General features: G+C 40.6%; 1 protein-coding gene across 6 annotated transcripts in view; it reads left to right on the top strand.

The window, feature by feature from the left end:
* The window catches only part of LOC112404727 (A-kinase anchor protein 13-like), a 300,167-nt gene that overhangs the window by 179,564 nt on the left and 98,780 nt on the right, over positions 1–21,823 (top strand). For all 6 annotated transcript variants that reach the window (XM_024752831.1, XM_024752829.1, XM_024752827.1 and 3 more), the window contains one exon: positions 884–1,017. In XM_024752831.1, the coding sequence (XP_024608599.1) occupies positions 884–1,017 (134 nt within the window). The remainder of the gene's footprint in view (positions 1–883; positions 1,018–21,823) is intronic.

Below are 21,823 nucleotides of genomic sequence, written 5' to 3'. Positions count from 1 at the left end.
AAATGTGACTAGATTAATAACAACCACAGAAAATTTTCCAAAGGAAATCGAGATGACAGTTCCATTTGTATTTGGATTATCAAGGTGAATTTTGACTGTTCAACCATCAGTCCCCTTTAAAGAAGTGTTGAAGCCTAAATTTGCCTCAGGCATCATTTTATCACTTCCTTCCTGTATTAGCTTGACCATATGGCAGTCATGTAACAAAACCACTACTGTTTGGTCTGTTGAGCATAATTCTAAAGAAAACATGAAAAAACTTCTTCTTCAGAAAAGGAATTGCTGTTGATAGTGTGTAATTATGTTTTGGTTTGGGAAGAAATAAAAGTTAAAACAAAAACTAATTTATTAAGAATAGTTCAGTCTTATCAATTGCTGTGATGGGTAGGTGAGTGTATGTAGTATGTTTTTAAAGAAAGACTCTTCCCAAAGGCTTTATCTCATTCTCAGTAGCTCTTTCCTTTTTGTCCTGTACAGATACATCTCTTGCCTCTTTGATAATGGTCAGGATGGACTACTAGCTTTAGCTATTAATCTGTTCCCTTAAAGCTTGTCAGTTTTCTTTTCCATGTGCAAGACAGCACCACACTCATCAAATTGTCATGAAAAAGTCAGTAGTGAAGATGGAAGTTCAGTGGACATTGAACTGGATCTTACCTTAGCTACAAACCCACACAGAAGCAGGAGAAAACCATATAACCAGGTGATGAGGGACTAGCTCAGCACAGGGTCAGAAATGACACCAGCTTCAAAATAATACTTTCTATTTAACGCAAAGGGAAAGGCAAACAAAACACATGAAACCTGGAGCATGTTGTGTAAATAGTAAGGCCCAGGAATCAATTTCTCCAAATGCACTTTGTAACCACCTTGTTCTCTTCAGAAATGCCAGACACGAAAGCTGAAGACGAAGTGGATTTTCTGAGTAATACCAAGGAGAGTTCAGTTTCTGAAGAGGTGGCTGTAGGAAACGTAGCTTCTACGCCGGAGGTGAAACAAGGCCCGAAGACCCAGGCGGTAAGTCTGTATGAGCACAAAGTGTGTTTAGGCTGCTCTGTTGTGTCTGATTTATGGCCTTGCTTGGGGGATTTTTTTTGATTCACAGTAGGATTTTTTTCCCTTTCTCCCTTGTTCCCTCATGTACAAATGTGGACATGTTGCAGTGAAGCTTTTGCATAGCATAGTTTTAGAACGGACCCTCCTGCAGGGATCCCTTGGAGATAATAATGAAAAATGCTTTTCCTGTGAGCACAAGACTTTGCAATTTGTCATGAGGTTTAACATGTCACAAGATGGGAATTACCAGAAAAAGGGATCTATTAACCCTCCTTAAACCTGACTCTTCTTTCTTTATATAGAAACTGATAGCAAAAATGAGATTTTAACTTAAAGCTCAATACTGACTAAAATATGAAGTATGTCATTTTTAATGATGGAAAAAAAATTCACTAGGTTTTCATAATAGCTCTACTGAGACATAGTTCACATAACCGTACAATTCACTCATTCAAGTAAAGTGCACAGTTCAGTAGTTTTTAATATATTTACAAAGTCTTAAAACTGTCACTGCCGTCTAATTTTGTAACATTGTCATCATGCTGAAAAGAAACCCCATGTTCATTAGCAGTTCACTACCACCCACCTCAGCTAACGGTCACTAATCTCCTTTCTGTCTCTATGGGTTTGCCCGTTCCGGAACTTCATATAAATGCAATTATAGAATATGTGGCCTTCGGTGACTGGTTTCTTTCACTTAGTGTAATGTTTCAAGGTTCATCCATGTTGTAACATTGATCAGTATTTCATTTCTTTTTATTGCCAAGTAATATCCTGTTGTATGGATATACCACATGTTGTGCCTTTGGATTATTTCTACTTTTTCGCTATTGTGAATAATAACTGCTCTGAACATTTGTGTATAAGTTTGTGTGGACATATGTTTTCATATACTTAGTAATGGGTGTGCTGACCCATATGGTAATTTTATATTTAATACTTAACTAAGTTTTCAGAAATGGTTTTCTTCAGGGTCTTGAGATTATTGTTCTTCTTGTTTAAAGCTATTAACTTGTAAAACAGAGAACTTAAACTTGTTGAGAGAAACAGGGTTCTAAGCTGTAGATTCCACACTTGTCTTAAAAAAAAGAACACCTTTTGGAAGCTGAAAAATCGAGTTACTGGCCTAAATCATATTGCCCGTCGGAAAATGAACCTTCCTTGTCTAGACTTGAGGGTGTACTGTGTTTGCTCTTCAGGGGGCTAAGTATTTTTTCATAAAGTTACCCCAGTACATAAACAGAACTATACCCTCCCAAAATGTTTCAAGTGTATGGACTGTGATAAACAAGCTTCATTTTTTTGGAGTACAGTGGTAGGGAGATGCTGACTGTTTTCACCCACCCCTTATTACAGATAGTATCCATGACTAATGCCTGGTTGGCTACTTGTACAGCAGGCACTATACAGACAAATATTGCTTTTGCCCCTGGGGAAAGAAAAGAGAACACACCCTGCATGGGTACATGTGTCTTTGTTTCCAGGAGCCCCTAAAAATGGAAAGGAACAAACTCACATCCTTGAATTCAAATGCCTCGGTTTCTTAGTCTTCCATCTGAAGTCTTGCTAATTAGTGTTCTTGAGTGCAGCCTGATGCTTGGCCATAGACCTTTTGCTTTCCCATGAGGATATCTCTGTCCTGACTGTATCTTGACTACTATAAAAAAGAAAACAAAACACTGTATTTTTAAAAGAAAGTACCTCCTCTCCTCGTCTCTTTCCTCTTCTCATTTTTCCTCCAGTTTTAGGAGTTGAGATAGGTAGTGTTCCTCTGGTTGGTCATCAAGCCTCATTTTACAGATAAAAGAGTTACACCCTCAGAGAGTCACATGACTAGCTCAAGGTCAGAGCCTGCTAGAATGGGAGCTTGTAGTTTGGTTCTAACCTAGGACTTGCCCAGTGGGGTGCTTTCCTCCCTGACTCTTAACCCCAGGCTCTGTGACTGTGGGTATATCCTAAGGAGCATCAATATGTGAGAACCATGTAATTTGTCTGTTGCTAGGGGTTCTCTGTGCTTTGTGTCTGCCTTCACTTAGCGTAGTTAGAGAAAGCATACGTTAATGGAATTTTTAGTTCATGAGGATTTTCAGGTCTACACAGTGGAGGGTTTGTGTTCACGGCATTCTTAAAGTGACGTGAAATCTGACCACTGACCTCCCCTCCCTGTTGCTCTGCCAGCCTTGCCTTACTTGCTATGGATTGAAAGGAGAAAGCATGGACACACAATTTGATCTTTCCAATGCCGCATTTTCTCTTTTTATCCCATTTAACTTTCCACATGCTATATTCATTGAGAAGTTCCCAAACGTTTTTGGTAAAGGACAGAGAGTAAATATTTTAGGGTATGTGGGACTACAGTTTCTGTAACAACTAATCAACTTTGATGTTATAGTGTGAAAGCAGCCACAGGCTGCCTGTAAACAAGAGTGTGACTGTGTTCCAATAAAACTTTATAGAAATTTGAATTTCATATCATGAAGTAATTTAATATTTTGAAATATTCTTTTTTGAATTTTTTTCAATCATTAAGAAATGTAAAATCTACTCAGGGTGTTTTTTTACGGGCTGTACAAAAACAAGCGGTGGCCTAGTGGTGGTAGTTTGTGGGCTCCTGACCTAGAGGATACTTGTGCTTCAGAGGATGAAAAGAAAGAGAAAGCAAGTAGAATTTTTTTCTTTTCTAAATTGTTTCAGCTTGCCGTGAAAGCTCTGGTTATTAACCTGCACGTAGGAAGGTGGAGAGTTCCGATTCTGTGTTTCTCCTGAATTTGCTTTTTGACTTAGTCTCTCCAGGGCTCAGCTTCTTTACTCTATTCGTCTTCTAGCCTTAACCTTCTGGAGTCTGGGTTTGCAGTCTGAAAAGGGTTACTTGAGCTTGTGATTGTAGTCGAGGGTGGAGTGGCATTTGTTTAGCATTATTTAATTCAATCTTTCAGACACATGGCCAGTCTCTTTGTTGGCCTTGGGAATAAGCCAGTCATTGCTTCATTGACTCATTGTTTCACTGAATCATCCTCTTCCAAATGTAAAATGGGAAAAAACTGTGTATCTTACGCTTTGCTACTGTCTTGAAAACCTAGAGCATAGGTTCATAAAGGAATTAGGCAGTATCAAGAATAGTGCTTGCTTATATCCTCAGAGAAAACGCATGTGTGTGTTAAATGCTACAGGTGTCTCAATACGTGATATGTGGTCCTAACGGATATTTCTTCACTGAATCGAAAACTGTTCACAATTCCAGAGGCCAGGTTTTATACACAGTATGGTCCATTCCCATTAGTCATTTCATCAGCATTTTTCTTTCTTTTTTTTTTTGCGGTAAGCGGGCCTCTCACTGTTGTGGCCTCTCCCGTTGCGGAGCACAGGCTCCGGATGCGCAGGCTCAGCGGCCATAGCTCACCGCGGCTTGTGGGATCTTCCCAGACTGGGGCTCGAACCCGCGTTCCCTGCATCGGCAGGCGGACTCTCAACCACTGCGCCACCAGGGAAGCCCTCATCAGCATTTAGTAGTCATGGTTGTTATTAAGTATTGCCAAAGCCTTAATACTAGTTACAATTTAATATTCAACATTATCCCTTCTTATGTACGTTCCTGGTTTCAAGGTTCTCAGATTACCTCTTGTAGTCCTCTTTTTTCCCCTCAGTGAGTTAATAAATATCAAGTACTTAGAGCCTGACATGCAATAAGTACCACTTAGCATTATTATTATTAATTAGTTTTATAACTTTAGATTCCAATATCCTTTTTACTAATTTAAGTAACCAGTGGCATATTGTGGTTCCTAAAACAATCAAGCCTCAGGTTCTGCTTCTTGAACATTGTTATAAAAGCTTCAGGAATAGCATCAAATGTTAATTTAAGTTGGGAGACATGGTGCTTGTTTTACTTCTGAGACCTTTAGAATTTGAGTGAAGCTTAAAGATTATCTGAAGTGTAATACCTTTGCTTTATAGGAGGAAAAAAATGGTTTCTGGAAAGTTAAGCGACTTGCCTCATTTTACAGCTAGTTAATTCTGTATGCTAGACTAGAACCTCATTTCTGTGTCCGTAATGTTTCTGCTATACTGTGGTTTCCAGAAAAGTAATCCTGAGGGTATACTTCTGGGGAATTCAGTTCACTTGGATGGGCTTTTGCATTTTAAACAAGCACCCTTGAATGATGCATACACACCCTAAGATTCTAAAACCATTGCATTATACCCTCGTGCTTTCAGTGATAGTTGGAGAAATTCCTTTGGCTGTTTTAGGATCTAAGCTGATTCACTTTAAAATAAGTCTCATGTTCTTATTATAATTTGTTTAGCTGTAGCTAAGTACCATCAAGATGGTATTTGTCCAGAGAGTTTGCTTTTGATGTACAATTACTAAGATTTTCCAAACCTGCCATTTATTTCCTAAAGAATGATATGACTGGGTGTAGAGGTGACATTCAACACTTGAGTCCAGAACAGAAAGCTTTCTGGGACCATTCACCTTGAGAGTATGCTCCATGGTGACCAGGAAGGAATTGTGACTCCTACTTCCCTGACCCAGTGCTGCAAACCAGCATACTCCATGTCCTCTGTGAATCTTTTCAACATGTGGCCAAGTTCATTAGGAAAGAGCTTGCTTCCCTGGGGTATCTGTTCATTAAGGTATTTCTGTAATAGTTCCTTTTCCAGATGATCATTGCAGAAGCTCATTAGCCATATGGAAGAGTTAATTCAGCAAGCCAGGTATATCTTGTCAGGATGCCCATGGTCCTAGCAGCCAAACACTCGAGAACAAATATGTTCAAGCACAACTATAAAATCCCATATGTTGAGTATTAGGTTACTGGGAAAGTCTACTCTTCATTTAACACACACTCCCCAATCAGAACCATGCTCCCTTTTAAAAAAAATAACTACACAGGGCTTCCCTGGTGGCACAGTGGTTAAGAATCCACTTGCCAGTGCAGGCGACACGGGTTCGAGCCCTGGTCCGGGAAGATCCCACATGCCGCAGAGCAACTAAACCTGTGCGCCACAACTACTGAGCCTGTGCTCTAGAGCCCGTGAGCCACGACTACTGAAGCGCGAGCACCTAGAGCCCATGCTCCACAACAAGAGAAGCCACTGCAATGAGAAGCCTGCGCACCCCAATGAACAGTAGTCCCCGCTCGCCTCCAACTAGAGAAAGCCCGCGTGCAGCAACGAGGACCCAGCGCCGCCAAAAATAAACAGATAAATAAATCTATTTTAAAAAAACCCGACACAGCCAAATATTAAATTAACTGAATTTCCATTCTTAGTTATTTTTACAACAATATTAATATTTGTTTCTTCAAGGTTGTGGTAAGGGCAGTGTTGGACTATTTCTGGTTAAAATCTTGAATTCTCCCTGTAGTTTGATTATTTTCTGTGTTTCCTTCCTCTTGTCTCAAGGGGGCGAGCTTACATTTCCATCCCTAGTCCAGGAATCTCTTCAAAAAAGTTTTCGTTTTGTGTGGCTTTTCACACCCTTCATGCACACCTGCCATAGGAACATATGGCAGCTCTCAGGCTATCTGGTAACTAACTGGACTGGTCGTAGCACTGATATTCAAAATGACTCACACATCCTACCCTCTTATTTAACAGTTTTCAATTTTAAAAAAGTCTCTGCTCTCATATTTACATATATATAGTTTTGTGGTATACGTGTCATCTAGGAAAAAGCAAAGTGGCCTCTTCATGTCGCAAGTCTTCTCTGCGTATATTTGGCATGTAAGAGAACTAGCACTGCGCCCAACCCCGCTGCCAATTATCCTTTTTGGGTCCAAATCTAGAGCTAGCTTCAGTCACAGGGAAACATACTCCTCAGCTTTTTCATACAGAGTTTTTGGAGATACTCTGGATGTCTCTTCTGAAATGGGGTTAACAAGAAATTCTCCAAGTGTTCTTCTAGAGAAGATAGTTGCAAAAAAGAAGTGCCTTAAAGAACCCCAGATCACAAAGCCGTAAGTGGAAAAACTACATCCTTAATGTAAAAATATCTGTAAATAATATATGTAAGAGTATAATTTAATGATCTAACTATACATTTTTTCCTTTTTTTAAAAAACTGAGGCATAGATGATGTACAATGTTATATGTTTCAGCTGTTTAGCAGTGATTCACAATTTTTAAAGGTTATGTTCCATTTATAATTACTAAAAAATATTGGCTATATTCCCTCTGTTGTATAATATATCCTTGTAACTTATTTATTTTATACACAGTAGTTTGTCCCTCTTAATCCCCTGACCCTATCTTGCCCCTCCCTCCTTCTTTCTACCCCCTGGTGACCACTAGTTTGTTCTTTTTATCTGTGAGTCTCTTTCTGCTTTGTTATATTCACTAGTTGGTTTTATTTTCTTAGATTCCACGTATAAGCGATATCATACAGTATTTGTCTTTCTCTGTTGGACTTACTTCACTTAGCGTAATATCTTCCAAGTTCATCCATATTATTGCAAATGGCAAAAATCCATTCTTTTTTATGGCTGAGTAGTAGTATACCATTGTATATAGCTATACATTTTTCAGTGACCTTGAGGAAATTATTTAATTTCTCTGATCTCCATCTTCCCACTTGTATAATGGTTAGGTAATCTCTAATGTTTCTTCAGGTTCTTAATTTTTAACCAGTGTTTGATTCTAAAATGATAGGAATACGTTCCTGAATGTTGGGGTGTACATCGTACTGTATTGGAGTAAAAGGGCAACCGTGGAGGACATTTTAAAATCACACTTCCTTTAATGGCCAGTTCTTACTGATCACTTTTTCTTTGAACATTTTCCAGGGTGTTTTGCTCTGCAGTCTTACTTTGATTAATAACCCACTTCTTTCTCTCATAGAACTGCTTAATCATAGGTCATATGTGCATTTTGGAGGAGGCATGTGTGTCTTTTCTCCCCTCCCCCCCCCCACCTGTTGGGACAAAAGAACCAAATGTGATTCTTATCACTCTTTTGGCCCGTTTGTTACACTCCTCATCTCACTTTTGTTCATTCTTATCTCATTATATTGACAGCCAAGGTTAGTAGCCAAGCACAGTGGAAAGATTATGGAGCCCAGTAAACCACGGTTTTAATCCCAATTCTGGCCCTTGATCTGCCACTTTGATCCATTTGTTTAGAGGCTCAGTTTCCTCATCTATAAATTTGGGATAATGATGCCAACTGCAAGAGTTATTTGTACTAACTAGAGTTAGTATAGTGTCCAGCATGTACTAGACGTTTTATAAGCAGTAGGGTGTAACTCTAATCTCATTTTAAACTAACTCAGAATTATCAGACCCACTCTTAAGACTCTATGGATGAATGATTTTAAATAGGTGATGGTTAAAATGATCTTGGAAGAAGTTACCAACTGGATCAGGCCCCATAGTGTTACTTATTTAAGTTACCATGTCCGTTTGTGTTTACTGTGAAGGTGCACTGATTTATGCAGAACTTCATTCAACAAATGTTCTTGAACTCTGTGCTAGACCTTAGAAATGCTGAAAGGAAAATAAGCCTGTCTCCACATTCAAATTCATATTCCAGTGGGAAGAGACAATTACTAAACCAATAAGATACAGCCTGGTAAGTGTTAAAATATATAGGCAAACTCAGGGTGGCTTATGAATAGATATCTTTCAGCTAGATAAATGGTAAATTCTCCTCTCTAAGTTCCTATATACCCCCTGGGAAGAGGGACGTTTCTAAGGAATGGTGTATTATTTTTACACTGTTTACCTCAAGTGGCTTCCCAAGTTTCATTTTAAAGGAGGATTGTCTTTTGTGGGGGTGAAGATATGTGCATTCCATGTCAGAAACTCAGGCTTGGGTGTAACCGTTATTTCTGCCAGTAGACTTGGAAGGGCCCCCACTGGGCGACCTCTCAGAAAAACTAGTGTATTGCTTCTGACCCCAAGTTCTGTGTTCATCTTACTGACATAAACATGACTTCATGGCTGCTTGTTTTCCCCTCTTAAGAGAAGAAGCTTCCATAGTAGAAAAACTAAAAGAAAAATATCATTTGATCTGTGGAGAAAGGCTTAGGTCCTTCTCAGTGATGCACATAATTGGGACATTTATAGATTTCTCAGATTTTGATTATGTATTTTAAGAAGATGCCTTGCTGGTTGGCCACCATAAGAGTAAAGGTGCACGCTGTATATGGAATTGTTTATCCAGAAAAGGTTTCAGGGGTGCTGATTTCTGATATTTTGGGCCCATTAGGCTGCTCAACTTCGTGATGTAGTCTGTGGCATTGATTTCCTTTATTCGTTCATTTAGTAAACTTTAAGTGAATACCTTTCCCTCTCAAGGTATTGCATCAAATATCTAGGGAAGTAAAAAAGAGGTTAGATACTGTCTTTGTCCCCAGTTTAGTTAAATAAAGAAAGCGCATACAGGCATAATCACAGTCTGTGGCTGCAGTATGTGAGATGTGCCATAGGTGCCTTTAAGGTGCTCTAGAAGTTCACAGAGAGATGAATTCTTCCTGAGAAGTGCTTGTCTGAAATGTAGTGATGTTTCCTTGGTGATAACCTTGTTGTAACACACATGGTATAAATATTCATTAGAAAGTAGGGATAGGTTCAGGGAACCTTTGGTGTGCCCTCCAGCTTTATAGTTCTTTATTGCTTTCACAATGTACTTGGCCCTTCAAAGATCCAAGAATTGCCAGAAATGCCCCAATTTCAGTTTAGGAAACTGAAAAGTAACATTTACTAAAAGAAGCATAAAGAATGGAGGTATTTGGTAATATGTGAACCATGTAGGAATTAAAAAGAGTAGTACCTCTGTTTAAATATTTCCATTCAGCCAGTATAAATCTACATTCCCTCCTTGCCTCTTTCATGCAGTGATATAGCCATTTTGCTTCCATTCTGAGAACCCCCAAAGCCCCATCCCTCCTTGTGGAACCGAAGAATTGTGACATGGTCTTAAGTCATTGCCACGTGTGTAGTCTTCAACAGAAAGTTAGTTGGTAATGAAGATACTTTCCATAAAGTTCAGAACAGAAAATACTCTTAGGAGCACAATTAAAATATCTTGAGTTTAAGTCTTACTCAGAAGTCACAGTAAGCCAAATATTTTTTATATTGATCTTCCTTATCTGTGTAGCAGTTGGCATTCTGTCCTGAGTCATTAGAATTGATATATACTTAAGAGTTTTGAAAGCCTAGTCATTATGCAGTTGGAATTTGGCGTCGAACCGAAGTATAAGAATGAAATAGATTTTTTGTGTTTGGTTCCTGGATTTGTATTGAATATAGTTGCAGAAGATGATTTCTGGAACAGTTTGAACTACTTATAACAGGAATAATTAGGTTAAGTGTATAGCTCCCCAAAGTGGACACTGTGGAAAGTGTTTATTTGAATGTCTAAATTTGACTCAGAACTTTCATTCATGCGAGATATTCAGTAGTCCCCCCTTATCCGTGGGGCGTGTGTTCCCAGACCCCTGTAGATGCCTGAAACCTTGGATAGTGCCAAATCCTATATAGACTGTTTTTTCATATACATACATACATATCTGTGAAAAAGTTTAATTTATGAATTAGGCACAGTAAGAGATTAACAACAACAATAATAAAATGGAACAGTTATAACTATACTGTAATAAAAGTTATGTGAATGTGATCTTTCTCTCAGAATACCTTAAATCTGTAATGTCTTTTCCATCTTAACTAAGCACGCACGGTGCCCATAATTTCTGCAGTTTGAGGTGCTACGGTAAAAATAGCACTATTTTCTTTATCCTTCCTCACAGTTTCACAGAAAATTCATCCTTACCATAGATCTTAGCAACCTCAGCATACGATTTCCCCCCCCTTCCCTATTAAGTCTAGAACTTTCATCTTTCACTTAAAAGATGCACTTTACATCTGTGGTAGATCCAAAATGCCAGCATCACTACTCTTGCGATTTGGGACCATTATTAAATAAAATAAGGGTTAGTTGAACACCACACTGTGTACTGACATAGTCAGTCTGATAACCAAAACAGTTACTAAGTGACTAATGGGCAGCATATGCCGGACAAAGGAACGACTCACGTCCCAGGTGGGGCAGAGAGAGATGATGCGAGATAACATCAGACTACACAGAATGGTGCACAACTAAAAACATATGAATTGTTTACTTCTGGAATTTTCCATTTAATATTTTCTGACTATGGTTGAGCACAGGTAACTAAAATCATGGAAATTAAAACCTCAGATGAGGGGGGACTGCTGTATACATAACACATGTGTGTGTTTCTTTTACTACATAGAACATGCGATACTTTTCGAGCATCACAGCATCTGGGAAATTTTGCTCCACCCCTTTCCTGAAGCAGTAGTTTAAGCAAGAAAAAAAAAAAAAAAAAAAAAAAAAAAAAAATGGAGAGGGGGATAAATCATGAAAAAGTAAGACTTACTTTCTTGCTCGGAGTCTCCTTGAAGAAAGATAGACCAGTAGAAAAATGTACTTGAGTTGGAGATACCTCACCACCCCTTTGGTTTGTTTGCACAAATGGAATGGGATCATAAGATTCGTAGTGGGACCATTTAAAGGTCTTTTCTGCTCCCATGCAGTCCTGGCCTGAGGAACAGGGGCGGGAGCTTCGAGACTAGGGTGGCGCGAAAGCCGTGTGGAGGACAGGCTCTTGGTGATCCAGCCAGCCATCAGGGCTGTGCCACTGAGGTGGGAGAGCCAAGTTCAGGACACTGGTCCACAAGAGACCTCCCAGCTCCACGTAATATCAAACAGCGAAATCATCTCCCAGAGAACTCCATCTGAACGCCAAGACCCAGCTTCACTCAACGACCAGCAAGCTCCAGTGCTAGACACCCCGTGCCAAACAACTAGCAAGACAGGAACAAAACCCCATCCATTAGCACAGAGGCTTCCTAAAATCATAAGGCCACAGACACCCCAAAACACACCACCAGACATGGACCTGCCCACCAGAAAGACAAGATCCAGCCTCATCCACCAGAACACAGGCACTAGTCCCCTCCACCAGGAAGCCTACACAACCCACTGAACCAACCTTAGCCACTGGGGACAGACACCAAAAACAATGGGAACTACGAACCTGCAGCCTGCAAAAAGGAGACCCCAAACACAGTAAGATAAGCAAAATGAGAAGACAGAAAAACACACAGCAGATGAAGGAGCAAGATAAAAACCCACTAGACCTAACAAATGAGGAGGAAATAGGCAGTCTACCTGAAAAAGAATTCAGAATAATGATAGTAAAGATGATCCCAAATCTTGGAAATAGAATAGACAAAATGCAAGAAACATTTAACAAGGACCTAGAAGAACTAAAGATGAAAAAAAAACAATGAACAACACAATAAATGAAATTTAAAATACTCTAGATGGGATCAATAGCAGAAAAACTGAGGCAGAAGAACAGATAAGTGACCTGGAAGATAAAATGTGGAAATAATTACTGCAGAGCAGAATAAAGAAAAAAGAATGAAAAGAACTGAGGACAGTCTCAGAGACCTCTGGGACAACATTAAATACACCAACATTTGAATTATAGGGGCTCCAGAAGAAGAAGAGAAAAAGAAAGGGACTGAGATAATATTTAAAGAGATTATAGTTGAAAACTTCCCTAATATGGGAAAGGAAATAGTTAATTAAGTCCAGGAAGCACAGAGAGTCCCATAAAAGATAAATCCAAGGAGAAACACTCCAAGACACATAGTAATCAAACTATCAAAAATTAAGTACAAAGAACAAGTATTAAAAGCAGCAAGGGAAGAACAACAAATAACGCATAAGGGAACCCCCATAGGGTTAACAGCTGATCTTTCAGCAGAAACTCTGCAAGCCAGAAGGGAGTGGCAGGACATATTTAAAGTGATGAAGGAGAAAAACCTACAACCAAGATTACTCTACCCAGCAAGGATCTCATTCATATTTGACAGAGAAATTAAAACCATTCCAGAAAAGCAATGCTAAGAGAATTCAGCACCTCCAAACCAGCTTTACAACAAATGCTAAAGGAACTTCCCTAGACAGGAAACACAAGAGAAGGAAAAGACCCACGATAATAAACCCAATACAATTAAGAAAATGGGAATCGGAGCATACATATCGATAATTACCTTAAATGTAAATGGATTAAATGCTCCAACCAAAAGACATAGATTGGCTGAATGGATACAAAAACAAGCGCCGTATATATGCTGTCTGCAAGAGACCCACTTCAGACCGAGGCACACATACAGACTGAAAGCGAGGGGATGTGAAAAGATATTAGATGCAAATTGGAAATCAAAAGAAAGCTGGAGGGCTTCCCTGGTGGTGCAGTGGTTGAGAGTCCGCTTGCCGATGCAGGGAACACGGGTTCATGCCCTGGTCCGGGAAGATCCCACATGCCGCAGAGCGGCTAGGCCTGTGAGCCATGGCCGCTGAACCTGCGCCTCTGGAGCCTGTGCTCCGCAATGGGAGCGGCCACAACGGTGAGAGGCCCGTGTACCGCCAAAAAAAAAAAAAAGAAAGCTGGAGGAGCAATTCTCATATCAGACAAAATAGACTTTAAAACAAAGACTATTACAAGAGAGAGGCAAAAAGGACACTAATTAGTCAAGGGATTAATCCAAGAAGAAGATACAACAGTTTGAGGACACGGGAAGGGGGAAGGGTAAGCTGGGACAAAGTGAGAGAGTGGCATGGACATATATACTACCAAACGTAAAATAGATAGCTAGTGGGAAGCAGCCGCACAGCACAGGGAGATCAGCTCCGTGTTTTGTGACCACCTAGAGGGGTGGGATAGGGAGGGAGGGAGGGAGACGCAAGGGAAGAGGTGTGGGCATATATGTAGCTGATTCACTTTGTTATAAAGCAGAAACTAACACACCATTGTAAAGGTATTATACTCCAATAAAGATGTTAAAAAAATAAAAGAAAATAAAGGTCTTTTCTGTTTGTATTCCAGGTTCTGCCACTACCGGAAGTCAAAATCTTCCAGAATAAGTTGTTCTTGTTATGGAATCTTAGTGTAGGGCGGCCATTGTAGTCTCTGTCATGCAGTCTATACCCTGTAGTTTGCAGTCTATACCCAGAGTGCTCCAGTGCTCAAACAGCCTGCCCTTGTTTGCCCAGCTAGTTAGCACAGAGCCAGGCCCAGGACCCCAAACCCTGGAGCCTTGCTGTGGGCCGGCCTCTCCCTGCCTGCCCACCTCTACTTGAGAGATCACCTCATCTCACTGAAGTCATCTCCTTAGTATCCCACTGTAAGCTGAGGCACCCTGCAAACCTCTCCAGGTCTGTGCTTCCTCTGCTGGGGAAATACTTAAATAGGACCACCTCTCCTTATCAGTGACCCTCTTCTGTTTTACGAAATCCTCACGCCATCCCCGTACATGGAGCGAAGTCATGGGAAGGGCACAGCTGAATCTGCACACTGAGTCCTGTGGTACGGGCATCTGCTGCCTGGTCAGCTCTGCAGTACTGCCTGCAGCAAAGTGCCGTCTCACGCGGATTCTTGGAGGCCTGTGGTGGGGCCTCATGCCGGTCACAGTGCAGGGCAATCTGGACAGATGTTAAGAGTCTCACCTCTTGTTGCTTTTTGCTTTCCAGAGCACGGCAGCTTGCTTTTGATGTGTGCTTGTCCTGGGTTGCCTTCTCTGTAATTTAATGCAATTTGTTACTTACCAAGGCATGGGGGTCTTTGGTTACAAACGAGCCCGTGTGAGTCGGTTAGGACTACAGGTGGGTTTAATGATGCTTCCTGGCCATGCCATGGTAGACGAATGGCGTGAGACAGGGAAGAGCCTTGTGCTTGCCGTGTCCTTCACTAGGGGAGGTAACCCAGCATCCCTGGGAAAAGCAGAAAGGGAGGAAGATCCCCTTTCCAGTGCCCTTCATCTTTCTGTTTCTATGAAAATAATAACTTACGTAAATGTGCTTGTGGGCTCTTGTGTTTCTGACGTCATCGATTCATTTCTTTGCCAGCTTTCCTCATTTTGCCATCCCAAATTCTATTGTATTCATTTCCCCATTGAATCATCTACAAGCCAAGCTCCTTTTAGGCAGAGAGGACTAGGAGTTGCATCGGGTTGCAGTGGGTTGGCATCAGGCCTCTCCCTCCCATGCTGGGCTAGTGGCAGAGGTGGAGAAAGAAGAGCCGGGGCCACTGCCTCAGCTACAGGCCTCTTGAGATTGGATCAGGGCCTGGACCAGTCTGGAGGGGGATGCATGACAAGAAGCCCCAGAACCCGTGCAGTGTGTGACCTCCACTTTGTGGGCAACAGGACATCCATTCCAAGAGACTCAGGAGATTTTTCTCTCATTCCACCCCTGTGAGGCCAGGGATTGTGGGAAGCCACAGACTGACTTGTCAGCAGGGGAAGCATGGAGAGAGCACATATATATCCATGCATGAGTTCCTTACTTTTAAACATTTATAACAAAAGATTCCAGTGATAAATGATACTGTTAGAATGTATTCCCTTCCTACAGGACTTACTGTTGTGCATTTGCAAAACTAAATCAAGCCTTTAATTTGCAGACACCTACTGTTTTGTGTGTTGAACACACAAATTCTATTATAATGGAAACTGAGGGTGCATGATGGGTTAAATGAGTAAGATACATCCCATCCCTCAAGAAGCTCTGTTAGGAGAGATAAAGGAATGAACCACTAGTTGGCATCTGAGTCATGGGAACTTAGGGAAGGAATCATCTCTTGTTGAGGCCTATATATACCAGTGTCCCTTCTGTTCACTTTTGGTGGCATTATAACATCAGGCATGAAGTGGAGTTCTGAAATGTCTCACCCAGGGGATTTTCCCCTGTTGACAGCCTTGCTGGCCTTAAAATAGGAAGCTCTTTTCATTCCAGTTCCAGAAAGTGATGCTTGTGTTGTGATTCTTTTGCCATGGAACAGTTCCTGTCTCTATCACCATTGTACACAACGCAATAGGCTGTGTTCCTTCCTAGGAGTCATTAGGTTTCCCTAATGGGATGATCTAGAGGAAGAAAATAGAGCTCTGGCCCTCCTCCCTCATTAATGCTGTGTCTGCTTCACATCAAGCTCATTGAATTGTTTTTCTCCTTACTTGAGACTGTTCTTTCCTCCTTGACTCAGGAAGAGGATTTAAATCCTGGCTTTCTTGACGTGGGACTTTAATACATTTGCTATTGCAGCTGAACCCGCCTTGCAAGCTGTGAGCAGAAATGCTGTTTCAAGATTGGCACATAATATGGACAGTGCTCTGAGGTTTGCTTTATAAGTCGAAAGACTGTGTCCCGTAGGCTTTGAGAGTTTGTCATTGGCGCACTCCACCTGCATAGCCCCCCAGGCTCGATAAAGCCAATGGAGGTTCTTAAGAAATGCTGGAAGCACTGAGTACAGATGATTGACATCTGCTGCTCAGTGTCATAGTGACCATGTGTCTCTACCTCCTCACTTTGGTTTTGGTGTCATACTGGGAGCTCCTGTTTCAGCTGTCCCTGGAGCCGGTGAGGGCTGGGGGTGGAAAGCTCATCAGAGCCTAATAATGCTTAGTTTTCTCATCTTTGTTTTATTCCCCATGGGGGCCTTTATTGCCACATGTCTGTCTCTTGGCATGGCTCTTCGTTTAAGTAAAAACAAGATAACGCATGCCCTTTCAAGAATCATCTCTTGTTTAGGCCTATACATACCAGAGTCCCTTCTGTTCACTTTTGGTGGCATTATAACATCAGGCATGAAGTGGAGTTCTGAAATGTCTCACCCAGGGGATTTTCCCCTGTTGACAGCCTTGCTGGCCTTAAAATAGGGAGCCAGTTTTTTCATTCCAGTTCCAGAAAGTGATGCTTGTGTTGTGATTGTTTTGACTCAATCTTGTTATTTTTATTATTTTTTTTTAGACTTAGAGTCCCCATGGGTTACCTAATTCCAGCCACTTATTAGTGGACAAACATGAAGGTGCCCTGAAAGCGACTGATGTGAAAAGTTGCCTTGATCCTTCCTCTGTAAGGCTGGTTAGTGGGAACATGGAGCAGGAAGGAGGGGGAGGTAGCAGAAAGGAAAGGGAGGATGAAGGAGAGCTTTACTGTGGGGGTTGAGAAAGCAGAAGGGTAACAAAACATAAGCCTCCTTACAGCATCTGCAACTGACCGAGCTCTAAAGGCCTGGAACGGCAACAGCTGTGAAAAGACCCAGGTTGTCTCATTCTTCTAGCAGTTGTTCGTATAAGTTCTTACAATTTATCACCCCAGCATAGACTGGGGAAGATGAGATTATAAAATGAGATATTAAAAAAAGAAGGAAGGCTGGTGATTTCTCTTCTGAAAAGGATTTTATCACATAACCAATTAACTTAGTCTAATGGAGAGAGATAATTGCACAAATCTAAATAAGTAGAAAGTGGGAATTGTCAAAATATTTTTAAAAGCAAGGGTCTAACTTTTAGATGTACAGTTACTCAGGAAATTTCAACAGCTGTTGCTAAGCAGAGGCACCGCTGGGCCATCTTTAATGTAATAGACAGCACTTTAAATATTGGCACTTGTTTTCACAAAACAAATGGTTCTTTAGGAACTTCTTTTTGATAAAGAAATAGTAGTAAGACACTTGACAAATGCTTGTCATTGATTTTACATTTTTAAACATTTTAACAAGGTGGCCTCTTAAAGGGATATAACTCCCCCCCGCCCCCCACCCCACATCCCCCAAATGCATATATGCTCTGATGACCACAGGGAGTAGCAGAGGGAACTCAGCTCTGGCAGGAAGAGAAAAATATATGAAGTCTTCGACCGTGTCTTTAACTTCCATTCCTTAGAATTAGGCCTTGTGGCTCCTCATAGTACCTGCCCCTGGAGTGAAGAGCCACCGTATAATTAGATTGCAACATTTGCACTCTGTGGAGGCTTTGACAAGTGAATCTTTTTGAAATTGCAGAGTTTTCAGATAGCTGAAGGTAAAGCCTTAAGTGCTGGTGCTTCCATTTGGAAGTCTTTGCTGTAGTATATTTCTAAAATACCTATGTATTTGACTGGCTTCTTAAATACTGAACAAAATTTATCCTCTTCTTGATGGCTTAAGAGTATCATTATGGCTATCATTTGTTGTGTAATAAAGATGTACATCAGTGGGCACTGATCCTACTAAGCAGTCCAGAAACTTGGATGAAAGAGTTACTCATGTCAGTTTACCTCTTGGTCACTTGCCTCAGTCTTTCAAAAATAGAATGAGACACAGTCGGCCACGTGGTCTATGAGAAAGTACCTTTCAGCTAAATTCATTCACACATAGACCATGGAAACAGTCTTTTCCTAAAGGATTTTATTTGCCCTTCAGAAAACCATCTCTGCTTTTCATTCCTGCTGTAGTTACTCTTAATTCATCAGCTTCATTCAGAATATTAGGAAATTGTTTGGGCCTCGCTTCACATATATAAAACTGAAGGCATTGGCTTTCATGTAGTCTCTCTCTATTTTTCTTTCTTTTTAAAAAAATTTATTGAAGTGTAGTAGATTTACCGTGTTGTGTTAATTTCTGCTGTACAGCAAAGTGATTCAGTTATATGTATATATACAATGCTTTTCCATTTTATTTTCCATTGCGGTTTATCCCAGGGTATTGAATACAGTTCCCTGTGCTGTACAGTGGGACCTTGTTATGTACCTCTTCTATGTGTAATAGCTCGTATCTGCTATGTAACCCCAACCTCCCAGTCCACCCCTCCCCCCACCCCAGCAACCAGAAGTCTGTTCTTTGTGTCTCATGAGTCTGTTCTCTGTGAGTCTATTTCTGTTTCACAGATGAGTTCATTTGTTGTGTTTTAGATTCCACATATAAGTGATATCATGTGAAGTTTGTTCCCTTTCTGAGTTACATCACTTAGTATAATAATCCCTAGGTCCATCCATGTTGCTGTGAATGGCATTTATTTCGTTCTTTTTTATGGCCGAGTAGTTAGTATTCCACTGTGTGTGTGTGTGTGTGTGTGTGTGTGTGAGAGAGAGAGAGAGAGAGAGAGAGAGATCTTTTTTATTCATCTTTTGATGAACATTTAGGTTGTTTCCATGTCTTGGCTATTGTGAATAGTGCTGCTGTGAACATAGAGGTGCATGTATCTTTTCAAAGTACAGTTTTGTCCGTATACATGCACAGGAGTGGGATTGCTGGCTCCTATGGCAACTTCATTTTTACTTTTTTCACGCGCCTCAATACTGTTTTCCATCGTGACTGCCCTAGTTTATATTCCCAACATCAGTGTAGGAGGGTTCCCGTTTCTCCACACCCTCTCCAGCATTTGTTATTTGTAGATTAACAATAGCCATTCTGACCAGTGTAAGATGGTACCTCATTATAGTTTTGATTTGCATTTCTCTAATAATTAGTGATGTTGAGCATCTTTTCATGTGCCTGTTGGCCATCTGTATGTCTTCTTTGGAGAAATGTCTGTTCAGGTCTTCTGCCCATTTTTTGATTGGGTTGTTTGTTTTTTGTTGTTGAGTTGTATGGGCTGTTTGTATATTTTGGAAATTAAGCCCTTGTCAGTCGCATCATTTGCAAATATTTTCTCTCAGTCCATAGGTTGTCTTTTCATTTCGTTTATGGTTTCCTTTGCTGTACAAAAGCTTCTAAGTTTGATTAGGTCCCATTTGTTTATTTTTGCTTTCATTTCTATTGCCTTGGGAGACTGACCTGAGAAACCATTGGTACGATTTATGTCAGAGAATGTTTTGCCTGTGTTCTCTTATAGGAGTTTTATGGAGTCATGTCTTGTATTTAAGTCTTTAAGCCATTTTGAGTGTATTTTTGTGTGTAATGTGAGGGTGTGTTCTAACTTGATTGATTTACATGTGGCTGTCCACCTTTCCCAACACCACTTGCTAAAGAGACTGTGTACAGTCTCTTAAGCTAGAAAGCTTTCATCCCAGACTCCTTCTTCTTAGCACAAATCAAAAAAATTTTTTTCACTCAAATTTAACTTATCACTTCAAACTTCTGGGTTAGATATTCATCTTTTCTCACCTGGACTCTTTGGTTTCCTTACCACTAATCTCTTTCTGCCTTACAACTCAGCAGTTCTTGAACTTTTTGGTCTCAAGATTCCTTTATACTTTAAAAATTATTGAGCATTCCAAAGAAATTTTGTTTATATGAGTTATATCTTCAGTTATGTACCATATTAGAAATTAAAACTGATACATTAAAAATATGTAATTCATTCACAGTAACATAGTAAACCCACTACTTGTTAACATAAAGAGCATATTTTCATGAAAAATAACTTTTCCCAAACAAGAACAAAATTAGAAGAGTGACATTGTTTTACTCAAACTTCTGGCTCAGTAGAAAACAGATTCTCATATCTCGTATTCATTCAGACTGTTGCAATAGGGAAAATCCAGCCTAACACAGATATATGCTTGAAAAGGGAGGAATATTTTAATGGTTTTCTCAGATAATTGTGATATTCTTCTTTGATACTAGATGAGAATTGACAAATGGTAAGTTCTGAGAAGTTATCTGTAGTGTGGAATGTGAAATCATATCGCTGAACTTTCTGTACTCTAGCTCATTAAAAGCCACTTGGTCTATCTTGTACTTTGAATGGATGCGGCCATGGCTCACGGGCCCAGCCGCTCCGCGGCATGTGGGATCTTCCCAGTCCGGGGCACGAACCCGCGTCCCCTGCATCGGCAGGCGGACTCTCAACCACTGCGCCACCAGGGAAGCCCCTATCTTGTACTTTGAATGGATTTTTTTTTATCCATGCATGATTTTCTAACATCATGCATTGGTCATTTGGGAAATGTTGATTCACAGAATAATGCAACTCTTCCAAATGTTGAACATTTCATTCTACAAATCAGAAAATCATGTTTGGTAGTATCACCACCAATCTCATCTGAAATGTCTTTAAGTACTAGTAAATTGGCAAGTTCACAGTGGCAGATACAGGTTTTCAAAAATCTCATTTTCCCTTGCAAGTCTGAATTTTATCATCAGCAATAAATACTGCCAGTTGCTTCTTTTGAGAAACAGGTCCACTTTGTTCATTTTCAGGAAAATACGCAAGTTCTGAAGAGCCATGCTTCGTTTGCCAGTCTTTCTTTCAAATAAAAATGTTGTTCCATGACAAAAGTGTCTGCATCAGCTCACAACTTAAAACAATTGCACAGGTGATTTTCCTCAAGACAGCCGTAATAACCTCCATGACAGAAGTATTTTATGTCTATTTCCCATTTGTCGCACAGAGTATCAAAAAGATGAGTATCTAAAGCTTGAAATTGAATGATACTAATAATGTTTACAGCTTCATCAAGGACATTCTGTGTGAAAATATTTCTTTGTTTTTCATACTATGAAGAATATAGCAGCTGCTGGTTCACTTTGGTACCGCTGAGTTGGTTTGTGCTAAGGCCTGTCAGTGCAAATGTCAACACAGCAAAAGGGCAAATGACATTGTAGGATTACTGTGAAAATAGTTTTGACCCCACAGATGCCCCGAAGAGGTCTCTGAGCCCCTGAAGGTTTTGCAGACCACGTGTTGAGACCTGCTGCTCTGGCTCATGTTAGAGATTCTTGCTAAACTTTGTGGTGTGGCATGGACTTCACAGTCTGGCTCCCGAGATTACTCAGACGATACTGTCAACTCTGCTGTTCTGTTCCACAGTCCAGCTGCCAGCCGCGCCAGACCCCTCTTTATCCACGAGGTATTCTCTGCCTGAAATGTATCCTTGAAGCCTACCTGGGTACTTACTCTTGGATTCTTTAAGACCCTTCTCAGAAGCGCTGCCCCATGCTGCACTCCTCACTCTCTCAGGCCTCCTGCAT

Source organism: Neophocaena asiaeorientalis, unplaced genomic scaffold (genome assembly GCF_003031525.2).
Source record: "Neophocaena asiaeorientalis asiaeorientalis breed wild unplaced genomic scaffold, Neophocaena_asiaeorientalis_V1.1 scaffold109, whole genome shotgun sequence".
In the NCBI taxonomy this organism is placed as follows: domain Eukaryota; kingdom Metazoa; phylum Chordata; class Mammalia; order Artiodactyla; family Phocoenidae; genus Neophocaena; species Neophocaena asiaeorientalis.
The sequence above is the reverse complement of the archived record's forward strand: the minus strand, read 5'-3'. Positions and strand labels throughout refer to the sequence as shown.